This window comes from Zosterops lateralis (assembly GCF_965231275.1).
Source record: "Zosterops lateralis genome assembly, chromosome: 20".
Taxonomy (NCBI): domain Eukaryota; kingdom Metazoa; phylum Chordata; class Aves; order Passeriformes; family Zosteropidae; genus Zosterops; species Zosterops lateralis.
In genome coordinates this window covers 9,110,461-9,131,708 of record NC_139780.1, presented here as the reverse complement: position 1 = coordinate 9,131,708, position 21,248 = coordinate 9,110,461, and the positions used below count along the sequence as shown (strand labels likewise).

Genomic DNA, 21,248 nt, shown 5'->3' with positions numbered 1-21,248 from the left:
CTGAAAATTGTGATTTACCAAAAAAGAAAGAACCCCCCTCTCCTCATCCAAAGTCCCTTTTTAATTTAAATTTTCAGGTTTGGGGGGAAAAAAAATTAAAACCCAAATAAATCCTGAGTAACTTTAAGACTGTGGATGAAAAGTGTAATATTTCTAGAAAGGACAAAAAAAAAAAATCAATTCTTTTGTGAACTTCAACATTTTGGCTGAAAACCACGGAGCAGAAAGGGAAATAAATGTCATTTCTGTGAGGAACTACAGGATATGACAGGACTGGAGAACAGGGTCCTGCAGCAAGAATAACCTTTTCCTTTTGTGGGTTTGTTTCTCTTGTTATTGCTGCTGTTAATTGCATTATTAGGTTGATTTATCCCCTTAAAATTTGGCTTTCATTAGGCACCGAGTGTTGTTGCAGCCAGCAGTGGTTCAGAGCATCTCCCTTTTAATGGGGTGTTGTAAAAAGATGCCACAGAACCCAGCATTTGTGCAATATTTCTGCCGTTCCAAGCGCAATCACTGGGTAGATTTTTAATTACCGGAGTACACAGATAATTACAGCGCTTTTGGAAGTGTCGGATTGTCACGAGGGAACAAATTGTCTGAGGGATGTTTTTAAAGCATGGCCCGGCTCCATTTCCCACCGTGGAAATTACTGGGTTGATGCATGGCTAACACGACTCCTTAATTATGGAGCTAAAAGCCCCCTGTGTTCGGTTTGAATTGGAGCTCAGTTTGGAGGATGTGAAGTTGTAACCAAAAAGAAACAAAACAAAAAAAAAAAAACCAGGGAAAATTCCTCTAAAATTGAACCACCAGGACAATAAGGAAAAAAAAAAGTTCTCCTGAACTGAAGTGGGGTCATAAATAATTATGTCCTCTCAGCAGATTTGTGGACAGTCCATGGGCTTTCATAGAATAACAGAATGGTTGGGGTTGGGAGGGGGCTTAAAGCCCAGATCGTTCCAAGCACTTCCATGGGCAGGGACACCTTCCATGATCCCAGACTGCCCCAAGCCCTGTCCAGCCTGGCCTTGGACACTTCTGGGGATCCAAGGGCAGCCACAGCAAATCTGGGCAAGGGAGAGTGGTTTTCCTATTGAAAACCTTATGAAGAAGTTGTTTCCCCATGGGAAACCCAATTAAGAAGTTGTTTTCTCATTGGAAACTCAATAACGAAGTTTTCCCATTGGAAACTCAACGAAGAAGTGGCTTTCTCACTGAAAACCCAATTAAGAAGTTGTTTTCCCATTGGAACCCAACAGCTGTGGGTGGGCCACAGCTGGAATTCTCTGGGGATGTGGCCGTTGCTCCAAGGGTTTGTGGGCTGGGGGTGTGGAGGGGGCTGTGGCTGGTGGCACAGGGGTGGCCGTGTCCCCACAGTGACCCCCAGTGAGCCCCAGTGTTTGTCCTTTGTTGCAGCTGGCACTGAGGGGACCTGCCGGGCCCATGGGGCTGACGGGGCGGCCCGGCCCCATGGTGAGTGCTGGGAATGGGGAGGGATGGAATTGGGGAGATGGAACTGGGGGTGAGGGAATTGGGGGGATGGAATTGATGGGGACAGAATTGGGGAGTGATGGAACTGGGGAGATGGAACTGGGGATGAGAGAATTGGGGGGATGGAATTGGAGGGGATGGAATTGGGGGAAATGGAATTGATGGGATAGAATTGGGGAGGTGGAACTGAGGGGCATGGAATTGCAAGGGATGGAATTGGAGGAGATGGAACTAGAGGGGATGGAATTGTTGGGAAGGAACTGAGGAGATGGAACCAGGGGGGGTGGAACTGGAGGGTTGGAATTGGAGGGGATTGAGCTGGGGAGTGATGGAACTGGGGAGGATGGAGCTGGGGAGATGGAACTGCGGGTGAGGGGATTCGGGAGATGAAATTGGAGGAGGTGGAATTGGAGGGGATGGAATTCGGGAGATGGAATTGATGGGATAGAATTGGAGGGGATGGAATCAGAGGAACTGAAATTGGTGGGATGGAATTGGTGGGATAGAACTGGGGAGATGGAACTGGGGGAGATGGAAATGGAGGGGATGGAATTGGTGGGATGGAATTGGGAGTGGTGGAACTGGTTGGAACTGGTAGGGATGGAATTAGAGGTGATAGAGCTGGTGGGGATGGAACTGGGGGGAATGGAACTGGGGAGCTGAAACTGGAGGGGATGGAACTGGGATTGATGGAGATGGTGAGGATGGAACTTGGGAGTGCTGGAATTGGTGTGGATGGAGCTGGGGAATGATGGAATTGGTGAGGATGGAGCTGGAGAGGGTGGAGCCAACCCAGCTTCCTGTGGGCTCTGGATCCATGAATGGCTTTTCCTTAACGTGGTATCAACCTTCCCTCTGCCTCCCTTGAGGAAAAACATAATAAATCCTCTTCTCTGTCCAAAGGGACCCCCGGGCAGTGGAGGACTGAAGGGAGAAGCTGGAGAAATGGGACCTCAGGTGAGTGTGGAACTGGGGGCAGCTGGAGAAGGGAAGGGCGGGGCAGCCTGAGAGGCTGGTGGGAAGCAGGGATTCAGTCACCCCGTGCCAGCTGGAACAGGGAGCTGTGGGAACACACGTTTGACGTGGAAATGTCCCTCAGGTGTCCAAATGCAGGCTCTGGGCATGGTTTGAAACCAGCAAAACTCTGCATGTCCCTTCTTGGAAAAACAACCCCCTGAAGGAGTCCTGGACATAAAAGATAATTTGGAGTGTGGAGAATTCACTAATGCTCAGGATATTGTTCTTCCAAGCCATAAATCCTACATTAAGGGAAAGTTCCAATTTTCTGGTGGCAGGGGAAGTGATTTATGGGACCCATCTCCACCACGTGCTTGCAAAATCTTCCTCATGGATAAACGCCCACCATTCCTGTCTGGAGATGCTCAGCCCTGACCCTGCCCTGTGTGTTTGGACCCACAGGCTCTGCTCCAGGGATTCATTTTGGAGCCCTGGGAGCCCCAGCAGTGCCTGATGTGGGCACTGACCCCTGGGTCTGCTCGTGGTCCCTCGAGGTGACATTTTTTCCTCTCTCCTTGATTCCTTGCAGGGTCCACGAGGCATCCAGGGCCCTCCCGGTCCGGCAGGAAAGCCCGGCCGCAGGGTGAGTGTCCTGGCAGCTGTGCTGACCAGGCAGGAGCTGCAATTCCTGCTGGAAGCTGCTCCCGCTGCCAAACAATTCCTCAGCACCGAGAGCGTTGTGCAAGAGCCGGCCCTTGGCCAGGCTGGGCTTGGCCAGGCTCTCTCCAGCCTGGAGCACACAAACCAGGATGGGAATGGAAATCTGGGAGGGTACAGGGCAGGGTGGGAGTTAAATCTGGGAGGGCACGAGGATGGGAGTTAAAATTTAGGAGGTCACAAGGATAGGAGTTAAAATCTTGGAGGACAGAAGGATGGGAGTTAAAATTCAGGAGAACACAAATGGGGAGGAGAGCTAAAATTTGGGAGAGCACAAACCGGGGTGGGAGTTAAAATTTGTGAGGATACAGATCAGGGTGGGAGTTAAATCTGGGAGGGAACAAGGAAGGGAGTTAAAATCTTGGAGGACAGAAGGATGGGAGTTAAAAATCAGGAGAACACAAATGAGGAGGAGAGCTAAAATTTGGGAGGGCAGAAATCAGAATGGGAGTTTAAATTTGGGAGGATACAGATCAGGGTGGGAGTTAAATCTGGGAGGGCATGAGGATGGGAGTTAACATCTCAGAGGACAGAAGGATGGGAGTTAAAATTTGGGAGGACACAAATGAGGAGGAGAGCTAAAATTAGGGAAGGCAGAAATCAGGATGGGGGTTAAAATCTGGGAAGACACAAAGATGGGAGTTAAAATTTGGGAGGGCACAAAGATGGGAGTTAAAATTTGGGAGGACAGAAATGAGGATGGGAGTTAAAATTTGGGATGCAAATGAGGATAGGAGTTGAAATCTGGGAGGACACAAATGAGGAGGAGAGTTAAAATCTGGGAGGACAGAACCCAGGATGGGGATTTTAAATCTGGGAGGACACAGGGAAGGATGGGAGTTAAAATCTGAGCAGTGTGGGGGGAACTGAAGGCTGCACATCCCACTCTTTTATCCCGGGGTTTTTTGGCTCCCTGGTGTTGGGGTTGTAGCTGCACAAATGCTTTGAACTGGCCTGGAGTTCTCATTCCTGGCAGAATGTGAGGAGAATCTGCTCCCAGGAGTGGATCTGCTCTGTTCCCATCCCTAATTCTGATTTTCAGTTCCCACCACCCTCTGGCTCACCACGATCCAACTGGCCAGAGGAGGGAACGAGCAAGTCTTGTGTGTGACCCACCTCTGCCTTCCCTGAAACAGAAACTCTCATTTCAGTGTGCACCCACCATCATTACATCCCTTAAAATGTGCTGGGAGATGATTTTTCCACATCAAACCCAACAGCCGCGGCCCGTGGAGTGAAGTGGCTTCACTGCCATTTGTCTCCCACCTCTCCAAACGCAGAGCTGGGATTTTTCCCTTCCCTGCCTGAGTTAAATCTTTAACTTAACCTAAACTTAAACCCTCCCTCTGGCTTAACTAACCCCTGTCTCAGCCCCGGCTGTCCCTGTGTCACCCTCTGGATGTGACTTTGGTGTGTTCTCTGTTGCAGGGACGAGCTGGCAGTGACGGGGCCCGGGGAATGCCAGGCCAGACAGGACCAAAGGTAGCGCCAGGTTTTTATGGATTTGGGGGATCTGCACCTTCTATTTCAGCAGGAATGAGCTGAAGGACTCATGGAGAAGGAGCCCAGCGTGCTTGGAGGAGGTTGTGAGGTGGTGCAGAGGCTCCTGTGAAGTCCTGAAAGAGGGAAGTCAAACACCCTCCTGGAAGGCAGAAGAGCCAATTTCTTCTTTTCTCATCCTGTTTTGTCAATGTCACTTTGTTTTTAATCGCTGGATGAAATATGCTGTAGAAATGAAATATGCTGGATGAAATACGCAGCTGTAGAACAAACACTTTAGAATCCCAATTACAAAAAGCAAACACGAAGGAGTGGCTGGAAAGCCTCTAGAGTAGAACCACCAAAAAACAAAAAAAAACACCTCTTAACCGAGTGAGGAAACGGAGGCGTGGTGAGGAATTTTAATCCCCCGTAATTTTTTATATATTTATTTTTATTATTGGAGACAAAAATCCCTTCATTCCTCCGTGATCTTCTGGAATTACCAAACAGGAGAGAATTCCTGGTAAATGGAAACAGGGAAAGTTTGCCCAGGGAAAGTTGGTGCCTTAGAAAGTTTTTTAGCACTTTGTTATGGAGATACTTAAGGCTGGAAGAGATGGGGGAGGTGGGAGAGCACAAATGAAGTGCTTTAATTAATGAGCCTGTGCCCTCCCAGGAGGGGCTGCCAGGGAGGAAGGGGATGGGAAAAAGAGGAAATTGTGAGCTCCAGGAGAGGGCTGGGGGTCAAACCCTCTGCTTGATCCGCTGAGAGCTGGAGGAACTGTGGTTCCGTTTTAGTGATTCATGTGCCATAAACATGTGAAAATACACGAAGTTCTCTCCTCTATAGGGAAAAAAAGGACTTTTCCCTCTCCTGGGTGTTGCTCCCTGCCCCTCTCTGGGCATTGGCAGTCACCCAGTGTTGCCAGAAGGACACGAGAAGAGGGACACTCACACAGTCAGTGTCAGGGCAAAAAAGAAGAAACTTTATTTTGGGTTTAGGGTTTAAATAGATTTTGGAGTTTGATCAGCGATTGGGCCATGAGGTTGACACTTCTTTGACCCCACTGATCAAACTAGAAGTCTATTTCAGAGAGGAATGAGAAAACAATCGACTTGATTTATGTTACAGTCTGTGAGAAAGCTCCAATATAAAATGTAAACATCAGAAGGCTGAAAAAATCAGGGCGACAACCCAGGATTTGCACCTCTCTGTGTCCTCTCCTCTCTTCTCCAAGGAGCTGAGGCATCCAGGAAACAACTCCTTCCTGTCCTGGTTTCATGAAGAGAATGTCCAGAATTTATTATTTAGCTGTATTTCTGTCCTTGGAGGGATGTTTGGGATGGTGGGAAAGCTCAGGTTGGCAGGTGTGGGGTTACCACAGTTGGCTCCTTGCAGCCCTTAATGCCATGGAATTAAAATTAAATAAATCATCACGTTAAGGAGAACCTGCCTGGAAGGGAGATGGGAAAGTCACCCAGAGAAACTCTGAAATCCACATGGAAAAGCATTTCAAACCCTCAAAGGAGGGAAGGGTTTGACTCCAAATGACTTGGAGGTTTTTGGTTTGTTTTTCCCTTGGTTTAACCCATAACTTTGAGATCATCCCTGGTCTGAAGGAAGGTGAAAGCTGAATGTCTGGGAGAGAAAATCTCTCCCTCCTTGACACAGCAAGGAAACAAACGGGAAGGGTGTTCGAAAACAGCTGGAAATGTGGTTTTTTAAACCAATTTTACTTTCAGGGTGACCGAGGCTTCGATGGCTTGGCTGGTTTGCCCGGTGAGAAGGGAAACAGGGTGAGTTCTCCACTTCAGGCTGGGATAAAACCTTGGGAGGAGGAGGAGGAGGAGGCTGGGATGAGGCACAGGAGAGGATCAATTCCTCAGAGCCTGTGGGATGTCACAGCTCCCTCCCATCATTCCCATCCCAAAATCCCCCTGGGAATGCTCCAGATGGGAACAGGGAGGAAAAAGTCACCTTAATAATGGAGCCAAAAAGAGCAAACCAAGAGGCAAAACCTGCTGGTGGATGGTGGGTGAAAATTGTTTGAAATTACAATGAGTTCAAACTCTTTGGTTTATAATTAAAAAAAAAAAAAAAAATGGAGAAAAAAAACGGGGAAAGGTGGTTATTTTGGTGGGCTAGGTGTCCCTCCCCTCCCTGGGGCAGAGGGAGAGGCAGCTCTGGGGGCACCTCCAGCACAGAGAGAAAAATCAAATCCCCCAGTGGTTCATCACCGTTCCCCAGTGGTGTCCATTGCCACAGGGTTGGTACTTTGTCTGAAGTGTTTTCTGCCTTTTTTTTGTAGGGTGAGCCTGGTCCCCACGGCCCCCCCGGGGCTCCTGGAGAGGATGGAGAGAGGGTGAGTCTGCCTGGGGATCTGGAATTCCTAAAAAACCCTGGAAACAAGGAGCAGATGCAGCATCAAGCAGGAGCTCCCAGTCCTTGAGCCTTCCCTGGGAGGGGAGCAGGGCAAGGAGATGGGAGTGGAGTGGGAAGAAGGATTTGGTTTGAAAGATCTGGTCAGGAAACTCAGGTTTTGTTGAAAAAGAAAAAAAAGACACTAAAAAAAATTTAAAAAACCAAAAAAAAAAAACCACCCCACCCCAAAAAACCCCACAAAAAAAACCCCAAACCAACAAACCAAACAACCCCCCCAAAACAAAACACAAAAAAAATTCAACCAAAAAAAGCCCAAAAAACAAAAAACAAACAAACAAAAAAAAAAACCCCAAAAAACAAAAAACAAACCCAAAACAAGACCAAAAAAGCCCAACAGAAACCCCACCAAAAAAAAAAAAAAAAAAAAAAAAACAAACCAAAACAAAAAAAATAATAATAAAAAAACCCCCCACAAACTAAAAAACCAAGAAAACCAAAAAACCCAATAAATGCCTCCCCAAAAAACCAAGAAAAACATGAGGAAATGATCAGTCCTGATTTTCTGAAATCCAGAGGATGGCTGTGAGATTTGGGGAGCAGGAATTCCAGACAGATTTGGGACTCGAGGATTGAATTGTTCACTCCTCCCTCAGTCACTCATGGGCAGCATTTAGCAAAGCCCAGCCTGAGTGATCCCAGCTCTGCTTTAAGGGGAGAGCTGGAAAATGCTGAAATTTGGGTTCAACTCGAGGATTCCCCAGGTTCTGTTCCCTTCCCACGATGTTTTCTTCCCACTTTGAGGCTGTTTGTTCCCCTGGAAATGTCAGATATAACCACACCTTCCTCACCGTGGGCTGGGGAGGGTTAATTCATCGTGGTGTAAATCCTTTGGGGCTGAGCAGGGAGGGATGTTGTAAGAGGACATGAAAAGAATCATCAGGATGTGAGATGAGGAAAAAAAGGGAAGTTTATTTGGGGATCTCAATTTATATAGTCTTTGGGATTTGGTCAAGGATTGGGGGACGAGATGAACACTCCTCTGACCCCAGTGGTCACCTCAGAAATCCATCAATTTGTCCTTCCCCCTGGAAAGGAATGTGTTGTTTACAAAACATCAGTCTTTGTTTCTGTCACAAGTGTAAAAAAACTCCAGTAAAAATAAAAAAACAATCAGAAGGCTGAAAAATCCAAACAACAGAAGGGGAAGGAGGAGAGGCAGAACTTGAATCCCAAAGGGAAGGAGAAACGATTCCAGGAGTGAGGAGGGGAGCAGGGAGTTATCAGCAATCCTCAGTTTCCAAGGGGTTGATCTCCTAAGAGGGAGCCTCAGGTTTGGGGTGGTTTAAAATCAGCTCAGGGGAAGCATCACTGGAGAATTTTGGGGTTTTGGGGTGTCCAGCAGGAGATGGGAGAGGAGGGGTGAGGAATCTCCCTTTTCCTGGTTTATTTGAGGAGCTGTAATGCTCTAATTTGGCTAAATCCCATCCCCACCCTGCCCTGCCACCCAGTTTGGTGTTAAATCTCCTGGTTCGTGTCTCCCCTGCCCTGACTTGTGTCTGGTGGCAAAATCCATCTTCCTAAACACCAGCAGGAATTCAGAACTGTCCTCAGGCCTCTCTGGGCCCTGGGAAACTCAGTTTTAATCCTCAGCCTTCCAGGGTTGGTCCAAACCCTGCCAGTCCTCCAGGGGAGCTGCTCTTCTCTGTGAATATTATTAAAGAAGGACAAAACCCCTGTGAGGTGACTGAATTAAACCCGATTTTTCTCTCTCTTGCTGCTCCTCTCCATGGCTCTGCTGCTGCCCAGGGAGATGATGGAGAAGTTGGACCCCGAGGTCTCCCTGGAGAACCTGTGAGTATCCCCCCCTTTGGCTTCTCTTGGGGCAGGGGTTTGGGGTGGAAAAGGTGTTTTTAGGGCTCTCTTGGGGCAGCTTTGCCCTGAGATCCTGCAGGGGTTGGACTCAGCACGAGCAATTTGAGAGTGGCTGTGCTGGAACAACTCTGCTAATTTTCATTAATCACTTTCACTTGTTTTCACTCCCACAAAGGTGGGAGTTCTTTGTTTGTTCATCTGATTGGGGGTTCTGCGGGTTTTTTAAATGGAAACAAAAAATCTCATTCATTTTGTTTGCTCAGAAAAAATCATAACTGTAAATGGAAAACTTAGATTAATGTCATATTTTCCCTGCTTGTATCCTTCTCCCTGGTTTGGGATTGAGGTAACCAGGCTGGGGTAGAAATTAAGTGTGGTAAATAGATACAAAATGCAGGTTTTGTGAGTGAATTCCAGTGGGAAAAGGGTTTTATCTCAGGGCAGTGGCATCCCCAGCACACAGCTCCCCCACACTCTGTCCTGGGCTGTGTCAGCCACTCCTCACAAACCTCAGGATGAAATCCTGGCAGGGCTGAGCTCCGGGAGACTTTTATATCTGACTTCAGTGGGGTCAATCCCCTGCTCCCGGTGCACAAAACCTCCTGAATCTGCATTTTGTCAACGTTTGGACCCCACGTGCTGCAGAGCTGGGAATTCCTGGTGTCAGTGAGGACAGAGGAGATCTCAGTGTGTTAGACAAATCCTTTGGACCAAACCAAAGAAAAGCTTTCAAGGAAAGCCCCACTAAAAAAAAAAAAAAAAAAAAAAAAAAAAAAACCAACAAAAAAAACCCACCCAAACAGACAGTCAATTAAATACTCTGAAGAAGCATTTTCCCCCCTAATATTGAATATTTCTCACTTTACTGGCAGTGCAAACACTGCTGGTGGCTGGCTGTAGATTCCTGCCTCAAATGCTGATTTCATCCTGAATGCATTTCCTTTGGTTGTGAAAAGAACATTATCCATCGTTTCTCTCCAAATCTCTGGTTTCCCTGTGCTCAGGCCTGGTGTGGTGGCCTGAGATTAATTGATGGGAATTGCTGGACACAGTTCATGGGAGAGAGGGAAGGGTTGGCATTTACAGACTGGCTGGAACTAAATTATAGACAAGATGTCTGATTAACTCCTGGGAAAGATTAATCAACTCAGCTATCTCCTTAGCACATGTCCAAGCAATAACTTATGGCTTATTAACTTCTTAAAAGCCTTTATGTGCTCAGGTAACACAGCAACAGAAGAGGAGCTGAGATGAGGGTAACACACATGCAGGGAAGTTTATTTTTATCTCAGCAGCACGAGTAAGAATCTCTGGGATGGGCAGGATAAAGGGAATTTTGCATTACAGGGGATTTTGCTGTGAACACACACAGCCTAAAGCTGGGGGTTTGTCTTCTCTGCCCTCAGCCAAGAGAAGGTCGTTCCAAATGTGGCTGAAATCAGTGGTGGGGACTTCAAAACGGGTTTTCCTTCATCCTGCTCCATTTCCTTCCAGTTGTCCTCCCCAGTGGAGTTTCTGCTCTGGGTTCATGCAGGGCTTTAGCCCAGGAGGTCTCCAGTGGCTGGGATGGATCTTTGGGTTCATCCAGTTCTTGCTGGAAGCCGCAAATTTTTTTTGCAGGATCTGAGTCCCCACGACCTCCAAGACAAGACATTTCATTAACGTCTCCTACTCCACCCTGTAACATTTCATTTTAATTCCTCAGCCCTCTCTGCATCACAAAAAAGAGGCTGTGGAGTATTTGGGCAGACAGATAAAACTGCCCATCAATCAATAGGGATTTTCTCTCCTCCGTGGCAGGGAAGGAGCTCCATCCACCCCAATTCCCAGTGCTCCCCTCACTTCAGGAAGGGGCTGTGGTTAAAAGCTGAGCTGTCAGTGAGTGCTCACAGAGCCCATCCCTTTCCTGCCACCCCAAACCTCCCTGAGGCCTCCAGGAGGGGCTGGGCTGGGATTCCCAAAAATTCCCTTTGCAGGAATACAAATTCTCCTGCCATGTTTTCCTTATTCCATGTGATGCTCCAACCCCACCAATTCCCCTGAAGACAATTCCAGGTTAAATCTGGTGAGAAAAGCAGGAATGGAAGGAAAACACCAGGAGAGCAGAAGTCCTGAGCTGTTCCAGCTGGAGGACCCAAAGCCTTTAAAAATGAACATTTATGGGAACCTTTCCCAGCCTTGCTGAGGTGTGTGGATTGTCTGTGACAAAATCTCAGTCTGGAGGGATTTTGGGGATGATCCATTGGTGTTACCAAGTTGTCCTTCTCAACTTCCCAACTGGAATGACTTGGCTGCAAAGAGTGTGGGTTACAGGCTTAAATTAATTAATTAGGTTTAAATTATTTAACAAAAAAAGATGGTTCAAGGGGAATTTGTTCAAGGAATAAATGTCTGTGCCTGCATTATTCAGGTTTATAATCAAAGGGTCTCTGCCCACAGGATTTCTCTCCCAGTCTGTAACTCAGGGAAAGCTGCTGCAGCACCTGCAGGGTCCTTTCCAACCCTGCTGTGTCCCCTGCTCACCCTGACAGGGCAATTCTAACCCTGCTTTTTCTCCCCTCACAGGGACCCCGAGGACTTTTGGGCCCCAAGGGACCCCCAGGACCCCCAGGGCCACCGGTGAGTTCCAGCCAAACCCCCCTCAGCCCTCAGCCATCCCAGCAGCTCCTCCAGCTGCATCCTTTGCCACATCTGGGCAATGAAAAGCAGCAGGATCCCAAAATAAAAAAAGAAATTCAGAGTCTGCCTTGTCCCCTATTTCCAGTGGTGTCACGTCCAGGCTCGGCAGATTTGCCCCACCTGAGTAAATATTAATGCCTTGCTGGGGCTGGAGGGGAGGAATGAGAGTTATTAACACAGTGCCTTTGCCATTAACTGCTGCCTCAGGGCTCTGGAGCTGCTCCTTCACATTCCAGGCCAGAGCTGAGGCTGCAGCATGTGGGATTTGATCCAGGGCACCTCATCCCTGGAAGGGCTGATGCAGGGGCTGTCCCTAAACCCCTGCTGCTCCCTGGAATCCCAGACACCACCCCGAAGCTGAAGGGGTCACTGTTTAATGGGGAACGTTTTGTGGCCTCTCACCCCTCCTGGGACATGGTGACAACTTTTGCTGTGAGCTCCTGGCTCTGCTGGAATTTAATGAGGAGGGATTGAATTCAGGATTCGCTCCCAAACTGTCTCATCTCCCACGGATGGGATGTTTCAACCCACAGCAAGAGATTTTTCCTGGAGAAAAGGAGGCTCAGGAAAGCTTTTCCTGGAGAAAAGGAGGCTCAGGGGAGTCTTCTTCTCTCCAGCTCCCTGGCAGAAGGTTGTGGTGAGGGGATCAGTCTCTTTTCCCAAATAACAAGCAGCAGGATAAGAGGAAAAAGCCTCAAGCTGTGCCAGGGGAGGTTTAGGGTGGGTATTAGGAAAAAAAATTTCTTCTGGGTGTTGGAGTCCAGGGCATGGGGAAAAACCCTCAAACTGCCCTGGGGGGTCCAGGACTCCTTTTGGGACTGCAGTAGAGCATTGCCTTTCCAACCCTTATGGATGAAAAAAGAACAACAAAAATTTAAATTAGAGAGTAGTTTAGTTTGTCACAGGGTGAAAATTTGTAGTTTTGGGTTTTTAGAATGGAAGTAGATAGAGGCAAGATGGAGAATTTTGGGTGGTGCCTTAAGTTCTTCTCCTTCTCCTCCATCTCCTGCTGTGACAGTGGCACAGAGACATTGGTGGAATGTGGGTGATGGAGAGAATTGTGTGTCTAGAATTGGCAGTGATTATTGGTACAAAACTGTAAATATAGCACGTTTGAAGAGTTAATTGGGTTAGAAGTCCCTAAGAGCCCCTGGACACCAGGTCTGGTGCTCTGGCAGTGTCTCTCAGTGTGCTCAGCCTGGTGCTGGGCACTGCGCTGACCTTCAGATAAAACATTAAATAAACACCTTTCAAGGCTGTGAGAGCTGCTCTTCTTTCCAGCTCTGGCCCGGGACTCTGAAAAGGAAAAAAACCCTAATTAGGGGAATCTTGGATTCAAAACACAAGACTGGGAGGAGCTGTCAGTGGTGGAGTCACCACCCCTGGGAGTGCTCAAAGCCCCTGGGGAGGTGGTTTGGTGGTGAACACGGTTAATGCTGGGTTAATGCTGCATTTGACGATTCCAGAGGTGTTTTCCAACCTGAACAATTCCATGGTTCTGAAATGGTGGCAGGGGCACATCTCCATGTCCCCCTGTCAGTGAAGTGCTCAGGGGGTGTTTAACCCCAGCTGATTTTTGGTTTGGCACAGCTCTGCCACCTTTTCCAGGCAGGTATTTTCCCTGTTTCCCTTTGCCACTCCCTGTGGGATGCAATCCAGCCAGGATTCCCTCAGCCTGGTGCTGGTTGTGCCTCCCAGGCAGGTTAAACCAAAGGGGAAACCACTCAAATTACTTTTAAAAATTCACCTGGATTCATGGAATTGGCTGTTTTACCAATGACATTTAGGAAATTATTCACTTTCCATGTGATCCAAAAGACTTCTTGATTTATTTTTAAATTATTTTTATGGTAAGATCCCTGCTTTTTGGTGTGGAATAATGTGATATATTTCTCACTGCTGTGTTTTTTAAATCCTTTCAAAGGGTGTGGCTGGCATGGATGGACAAACAGGCCCCAAAGGGAACGTGGTAAGTTCTCCCTGCAAATTTTTCCAGGCAGCTCAGGTTTTCTATAGGGCAAAAATGCAAAATTCTGTTAGATTACATCCTCTAATTGCTTTTGAGGTTGGTCTAGATTCCTATCAGAGCCCTGAAAAACATCAGGAACATCTTCCTGCAGCAAATGGATGTTAATTTATTGTAATTTCTGAAGGAATTACACATTATTTCTCCACGAAAGATGAAACATTTTCCTCGAGATGCTAATGCATATTGAAATAGAGGCATTTAACTGAGAGGAGGAGGGAAAAAACCTTTCTGTGCCTCGATGGGATGGGATGGGATGGGATGGGATGGGATGGGATGGGATGGATGGGATGAGATCCATGGGATGGGATGGATGGGATGGGATCCATGCGATGGGATGGATGGGATGGGATTGGGAGGTTCTCAAGGGGATTGGGAGGTTCAGGATGGGGTGGGGAAGTTTGGATGGGGTGGGGAAGTTCTGGAGGTTCGGGATGGGATCAGGAAATTTGGGTGGGATGAGAAGGTTCAGGAAGGGATGGGGAAGTTTGGGATGGGGTAGTTGGGATGGGATGAGGAGGTTCGGGAGGGGAGGCAACAGGATGGGGAGATTGGGATGGGTTTGGGATGACCTGATAACACCAATGGATCATGCCCAAAGTGGGATGGATTCCCTGCAGAATAAATGCAGAGCTGGGTGGTGTTAGAGCTCCTTTGGGCTGGAAATCCTCAGAGAGGAGTCAGTGTGCCTTGAAGTCACTTCCCCCTTCCTTTTCCCAGAGGGAAAAGCTGTTTGCAGGAGCTCTTGGTTACTGGGGGAGGGTCAGAGAGGGCTCAGGGAGCTGTGGGAGGTGTGGGTCCAGCTCAGGAGTATCCAGGCAGTTGGAATACAGGGATACAGCTGGGGGGACCCAGGAATTCCAGCTCCTTCTCACTTCACCCCTGCTCTTGTCTCCTCACAGGGCCCTCAGGGCGAGCCAGGGCCCCCAGGCCAGCAGGGGAACCCGGGGGCTCAGGTAAGGACAAACCTCCTCCTGCACTGCTGGGAAAAACTGGGGAGGAGGATTCAGCACCAGAAATGGGAGGAACCAGCACCCGAAATTGGCTCGAGGAACCATTACCAGCCCAAAACCTTCCTGCAGACCCTCCCAGGGTGGGATCCCCCAGTTCTGCAGGAAATCTCCTTGGCCAAGTCACATCCTGTGTGTTGATATTTAACACCCACTGCCCAGGTCCTCCAGAGCCAGGTGGATAATTGGGGTATCCAGGCTTTTCCCATGGGAATCCTGCTGTCCCTCCTGGGCTGAGCCTGCCTGCCCACAGCCCATGCAGCTCTCTGGACATTTTATTGCCCCTCACAAGACATTTTGGGGATGATTGGAGCTGGGGAAACCCCCACCCCTCACAGGCACTGAATTAATGCACAACCAAGATGCATTTGGAAGGAATAACTTGCTCCTTAATGACCTTAATTTTATTTCTTTCTCTTTTTTTTTTGGTTTTTCACAGGGTCTTCCAGGTCCACAAGGCGCCATTGGTCCCCCAGGAGAGAAAGTGAGTTGAAATTCAGCTCTGGCCTCCCTCAGCCGTGGATTTGCATTTTGCTCCCTGGGCTGCTCCTTTGCCCCATGTGCAACATCTGTTTGCAGCCGTGGCCATGAAAGTCTAATGCCTCTCATTCCAGACAGAGGGGAGATGGAGCCAGCTCGGTTTACCTCTAATTCATCCTATTTGCATTCATTTCCCCTCTGAGGAGAAACATTTTGAAGGCAGCCTATGGTAAAACATGAGGAGAGGATTGAAAATTGTATTTTTCCCTGGGTTTGGGGAGTCTGAGCGGGATGATAATGGGAAGAGCCCCTGGATCCTTCCCTCTGCCTCTGATTTTCTGGCTGTCCACGTGGGGTTGGTGCTGGCCTGGGACCAGCAGGACTTAAATGTAAAGAAACTTCCCCTAAAAGCTCTGGGACAGCAGGATTGAAAGAAGGAGAAATTTCCCCCAAGATCTCTGGGGCCAGCAGGATTTAAAGGGACAGAAATTTCCTCCAGTATCTCTGGGGCCAGCAGGATTTAAAGGAGGAGAAATTCCCCCAAAAGATCTGGGGCCAACAGGATTTAAAGGGGGAGAAATTCCCCCAAGATCTCTGGGACCAGCAGGATTTAAAGGAGAATTTTTTCCTGCAGAGGGGTCATTCAGGGCTCTCTCAGCTCCCAGAGCAGGGACACTGTGTGTGTGTCCCTGTGTGTCCCCTCCTGCTCGTTTGGGGTGGGATTATCAATAATCACCCTGGGAAGGAGCACACTGACAGCTCCGTCAGACGAGACACCTCCTGATGTGTGAGAAATGAGCAGTTGTTAATTAAAAGTGCTCACTGAGCAGTGTTAGAGCACCCAGTCCAGCCAGGTGAAGCAGCTCCTTTCTTTTTGCCATTTTTCACCCCAAAACGGGCATTTCTTGGTCCTGTGAGCCCACAGCTTGATATCCTCACTTTGTCCTCACCCAGCTGTGCAGTATCCCGAATTTTTGGTAGGATGTGGTGCCAGTGTTAGTGTTGAAACACGTAATCACAGAATGATTGTGTGCATTATGTGCTTCTATTGCAGAGCTCTGGGATTCAGGGGTACAGGGTACAGACCCAAATCTGGCTCCCATGGATTGGAGATGGATGTTTTTATACCCTTTTGTTATATAACTATATCTATTAATTATTAAATTCATATTGTTCTATTGTATACATTGATCTGATCCGAGCATGAACTCTTGTAGTTTCCATCAGGCCCCCAAATATAGTTTCTCATGATTCTTAAACAATAATCATATTCAATTACCAAATAATCATTACAATTAACAATCATATCATGACAATTATGCAGGTGCAGTTTCAATGATCCAGTAAAGACAAAACCCAACCTTCATTTCTAGGGTCTGTGTAGTTTTGGTTCCCTTTCCCAGGTCTATCCAGGCCCAACATTTCTTTCCACCTCCCCTGAGTCTATTGTACACAATTCCAATGATTTTAGAACCATTTTGACCCTTTGCCATCCCCTGGAGCCCCCGTGGGGCTCTCACTGCTGCACCCTGGCCGTGTGTGAGGGGCCAGCACATCCCAGAGTGCTGGAACACCACAATAAACAGATTTCCTACAATCTGTGGCAGCTTTTCTGTCACAGGAGGACACAAAAAGAACCACACTCACCTGTCAGGATGTGAGATGAAAAAGAAAAGGGAAGTTTATTTTGGGGATCTCAACTTTTATAGTTTTTGGGATTGGGAGATGAGAGGAGCACCCCTCTGACCCCAGTGGTCAACTCAGAAATCCATCAGTTTGTCCTTCCCCCTGGAAAGGAATGTATTTACCAAACATCAGTCTTTGTTTTTGTCACAATACATGAGAACTCTCCAGTCCAAGAATAAAAACCTCAGAAGGCTGAAAAAATCAAGGCGACACTTTTCCATCTCTGCCGCCTCTCAGAGCTGGGAAAAGCAGGAGATGTGGCTGGAAATCCTCATCCTGTGCTGCTCTGACTGATGTTTCTGTTTGTTTTAGGGCCCTCTGGGCAAACCTGGTCTCCCTGGCATGCCTGGTGCTGACGGGCCTCCGGTGAGTCTCCCCTCCCTGCTGAGGCTTCTCCTGCCCCGGGAGCCCAGGGGGATCTGAGCCCCCGCAGCTCAAAAACAGGGAACAGGAACGGTAAAAGTGAGAAAAGCCGCAGGTTGGGATCACAGTGGTTTAATATGGAAATAAAGGGAGTTTAGAATGGAAGTAAAGAGAGTTTGATATGGAGGAAAAGACAGATTAATATGGCAGAAAAGGCAGTTTAATGTGGAGAAAAAAGGTTTAATATGGGAGAAAAGACAGTTTAATATGGAAGAAAAAAGGTTTAATATGGTAAAAACCATCATCCTGCAAGGTCAGCTCGCCCTCTTTGGCAGTGGGATCAGCTTGGGAAGCCCCATCAAAGCTTTGCTCACCCTGAGTAGTTCTCACCACCTCCTCAGGCCTCTCTTTCCCCTCCTCTTGCTCCTCCTCTGAGTTGTGGGTGCAGCTCCCGAGGCAGGGATGGATCCTGGGTGTGTTTATTCCCATCCCAGCCCTGCCCGGGGCACTCCTGCCCTCCTGGGAGCTGCTGCACAGGAGTGATCAGGGCAGGTGGGAATTAAGTCTCAATGGTCCATCCTCAGCAGCTTCTTCCTCTCTAATCCCTCTTTAAACATTGTTTGCTCCTCACTGTAGAAATCAATCTCAAAAAAAAAAAAAAAATTAAAAATTTTTTAAAAAATCACCATTTTTTTCAACCCAATCTCATTGTTCCCCATCTCAGAGAGATGTTCATTTAAGAATGAAAAGAAAAAAAAAAAAAAAAAACACGACAAAATTGTTTCATTCTGCAAATGCAGAGCATGATCCAAGGGGGAAAAAGAAAATAAAGAAGAAAAATGACATTTCCCACCCTGGGATCACCATTCCTACAGAGAGCACTTGGAACATCCCTACAATTGTGTAGCTGAGTCAACAGAGCAGCTCCAGCAAAGCCCAGGACATCCCTAAATCTGTAGGTTTTGATGTGAAATTCCTGCAGCGGCCTCTGGGGAGGTTCTGCTGGAGAAACTCTTATTATTAAGCAGCCTGGAGGAGGCTGAGGAGGAGCTGCAGAGTGGCTGGGCACGGACAGGGACCTTTCCCAGCCTTTGAGGCTTTGGGTTGCTCATTCTGTGGACAAAAAAAAATGTTCTATTTATAGAAATCTTGTCTTGGAAAAATCCCTGAAATTCCCTGAGAGCTGCTCATCAATTTGTGACCTGGGGAGCAGCCAGGGAGATGGGCATGGTGAAAATGGGCAAATTAAAATTTGAAAATGATTTAGTACAGGGTGGAGCGAACTCTTTTGAAATCCTGCTGGAGGTTCATCCTGCACCTGAAGGCAGGAGTGGTTTTGTGGACCCTTTGTGCCCTGGTGTTCTTGGTGCCAGTAAAATCAGGAGAAATGAGATTTGAATTTTTTCACCTATTTTTGGACTAAATCTTTTGAAATCTTGCCACAGATTCATCCTGGAGCTGAAGGCAGGAGTGGTTTTATGACTCCTTGGTGCTCTGATGCCCTTGGTGCCATTAAAATCACAGGATAAACTGAGATTTGATCTTTTTCCCCTACTTTTGGACCAAAGCTTTTGAAATCTTGCTGCAGGTTCGTCCTGGAGCTGAAGGCAGGAGTGGTTTTATGGCTCCTTGGTGCCCTTGGTGCCATTGAAATTGCTGGACAAACTGAGATTTGAGTTTTCTCCCCTATTTTTGGACCAAAGCTTTTGAAATCCTGCTGCAGGTTCATCCTGCACCTCAAGGCAGGAGTGGTTTTATGGCTCCTTTGTGCCTTTGGTGCCATTAAAATCACAGGACAGACTCAGATTAGAGTTTTCTCCCCCGTTTTGCTGATGGAGGAATGACAGCTGTCATTTTGTTCCTTTATTAATCCAGCCTGGTCAGGGAGTCTGGCTTGTCTGACATTCCCCTCTGAAACCGATCATGGAAAACACTCATCATTTTCTTTGTGACATTGGTTAACACAGAAATTTGTGTTGTTAAAGGAGAGAGTTCAGTGGAGACACCAGTGGGTGCAGAACGGCTTTAGAGCAGCTGGATGTGTTTCCATTGAAGATCCCTGAGTGTGCAGACCCTTCAGGGGTCACTGATGGTGCAGATATGGCCAAACCAAAAGTGATTTCCCATCCCAGCTCCAGTTTGGATCCAGCCATAGGGAAACCAGCCCAAACCACTTCCCTGCATCCCCCATTTCTCCCTGACCCTCCCAGCTCTACCTGAAGTGATTCACACTTGGATTTTGACTGCCTTCCACCCCAGCAGAAAGGTGGTGATGAGAACAGGCTGGAAACTGGGGGATGCTCAATTATTCAGCACCAAATGCCAGGAGGAATGCTGGCCAGCCTCCAGGCAGGCTGTGTCTAGCAGGGATGCAGGTTAGCTGAGCACTTCTCATGGATCTGGAGCTGGACTCCAGGAATTAGGAACTTAATGAGGGGCTCTGACCATCTGACCACAGGCTGAGCATCCTGTGACCTTCACAAGTTCCCTGCCAGCAGGATTTGATCTGTTCCCTCACCTGCAAAATCCCTGTGCTTTGCTTCCTGCTGAACTCACCCAGGTGTTCTGCTGTGTTCAGAGAATGTTCCAGAATGTTCTTCCTGCTGCTCTGCTGGGAGGTGCTGAAGGGGAAAATTAGAAATAAGCAGGTGGAGAAGCACCAAGGATCCAAATGTTGCTCTCTTCCCTTTGGGAAAAGCAAGGTGGCATCAGTAGGATCCAGGAGCTGCCCTCTGCCAAATAAATCACAGCATTAAATGTGCTCTCAACCCCAAAATCCTCATTTCTTCATCTCTTTTATCCACAGGGTCATCCTGGCAAGGAAGGTCCTCCTGGAGAGAAGGGGAGTCAGGTGGGTGTCCACAAAACCTCAGCCCTGCCAGGGGGAAGGTCAGGGCAGCTGGGTGGGGATGGATCTCCACAGGGGTGGCCCAGGGGCCAGGGGAGGTGCTGAGAAGCAAATCCAGCTGAAATCTGAAAAGCTGAGCCCAGATTTGATCTCTGGGTGTCTCTTTGGTGTGAGCTCCTCCCAGCCCTCCTGGCGAGCAGAGCAGCACACAGAGCAGCCAAGCTGACCCTGGGAATGGAGCTTGCTCTTGACAGACACAAATAAATATCCTTCATGGCACAGGGAATGTAGAAAATAGATTTTTTTTTCCCCCCTTCCTCATCCAAGTCCCTCTTTAACAATATATTTGAGATTATTGCCAGAGGCCAAAGCCCTTGAATTATGCACTGGTCCGTCTGTCCAGAAGATTTGCCAGCTGCATTCCTGCTGCAGCCCAGGCCCTCAGCACACACTGCACTTGTCAAAAGTCTCTGCTTGGAGTCCAGCCCAGCTGGGTGCACACCCAGGAGTGCTGGTGCTGCTGGACACGACCCACAGGCAGGTTTGTCCCACTGCTGTCACAGGAGGCTGAGAATTCCAGCCTTTCCTCTGGAGAAAATCAAAAATGCTTTGGGGGTGATCCCTCCTCTCTGTGATAATGATTTGGAAGGAGGGAGGCAGGAGAACGTGTTCCTCTTCCTTGGTTTTCTTCAACCCAAAACATAAATCATGCTGGCTCTATAAATCCCCTTTCCTAAAAAGGTGCTTTTTTTTATCCTGTCCCTCCTCATCCTCCCTTTCCTGTTGGATGGACCTTTGCCATCAGCTCAGCCCACCACACCTGCTGGAGGTGATGCTCCTGCAGCTCCCTGGGCTGTCTGGGGCTATTTTGGGTTATTTTGGACTATTTGGGGCTATTTTGGGGCTATTTTCAGGTGCCTACTGCCATTCCTAGCCCATGTGGGAAGCAGGAAATTTGTTTTCCACACCCTCTCCTCATCACTGCACCTTTGGGTTGGTTTCTGACGTGTTTTTGTTGTTTGTGTTTCATCCCCTCAGGGTCCCCCAGGTCCTCAGGGCCCCATTGGTTATCCAGGACCCCGTGGAGTCAAGGTAAGGAGATGCAGGAGCAGTGTCCACGTCACTGGAGCTCCCCAGCCTGTGCTGGACACTGCTGGGGGACACAGATGTCCACTCAGGGCCACCTCAGTGACCACCAGCATTTATTGCTCCAGCATTTTATCCATGGGGATCACAAATTCCCTGCTCCTC

The 21,248-nt window shown here is 48.1% G+C and overlaps 1 protein-coding gene across 1 annotated transcript in view; it reads left to right on the top strand.

Moving 5' to 3' along the window:
- COL5A1 (collagen type V alpha 1 chain) overlaps window positions 1-21,248 on the top strand; it is a 152,324-nt gene that overhangs the window by 86,122 nt on the left and 44,954 nt on the right. Inside the window, exons 14-27 of the mRNA XM_083876033.1 lie at window positions 1,420-1,476; window positions 2,398-2,451; window positions 3,041-3,094; window positions 4,597-4,650; window positions 6,394-6,447; window positions 6,960-7,013; window positions 8,840-8,884; window positions 11,471-11,524; window positions 13,509-13,553; window positions 14,513-14,566; window positions 15,060-15,104; window positions 17,099-17,152; window positions 19,956-20,000; window positions 21,036-21,089. Coding sequence (XP_083732159.1) covers window positions 1,420-1,476; window positions 2,398-2,451; window positions 3,041-3,094; window positions 4,597-4,650; window positions 6,394-6,447; window positions 6,960-7,013; window positions 8,840-8,884; window positions 11,471-11,524; window positions 13,509-13,553; window positions 14,513-14,566; window positions 15,060-15,104; window positions 17,099-17,152; window positions 19,956-20,000; window positions 21,036-21,089 — 723 coding nt within the window. The remainder of the gene's footprint in view (window positions 1-1,419; window positions 1,477-2,397; window positions 2,452-3,040; window positions 3,095-4,596; window positions 4,651-6,393; window positions 6,448-6,959; window positions 7,014-8,839; window positions 8,885-11,470; window positions 11,525-13,508; window positions 13,554-14,512; window positions 14,567-15,059; window positions 15,105-17,098; window positions 17,153-19,955; window positions 20,001-21,035; window positions 21,090-21,248) is intronic.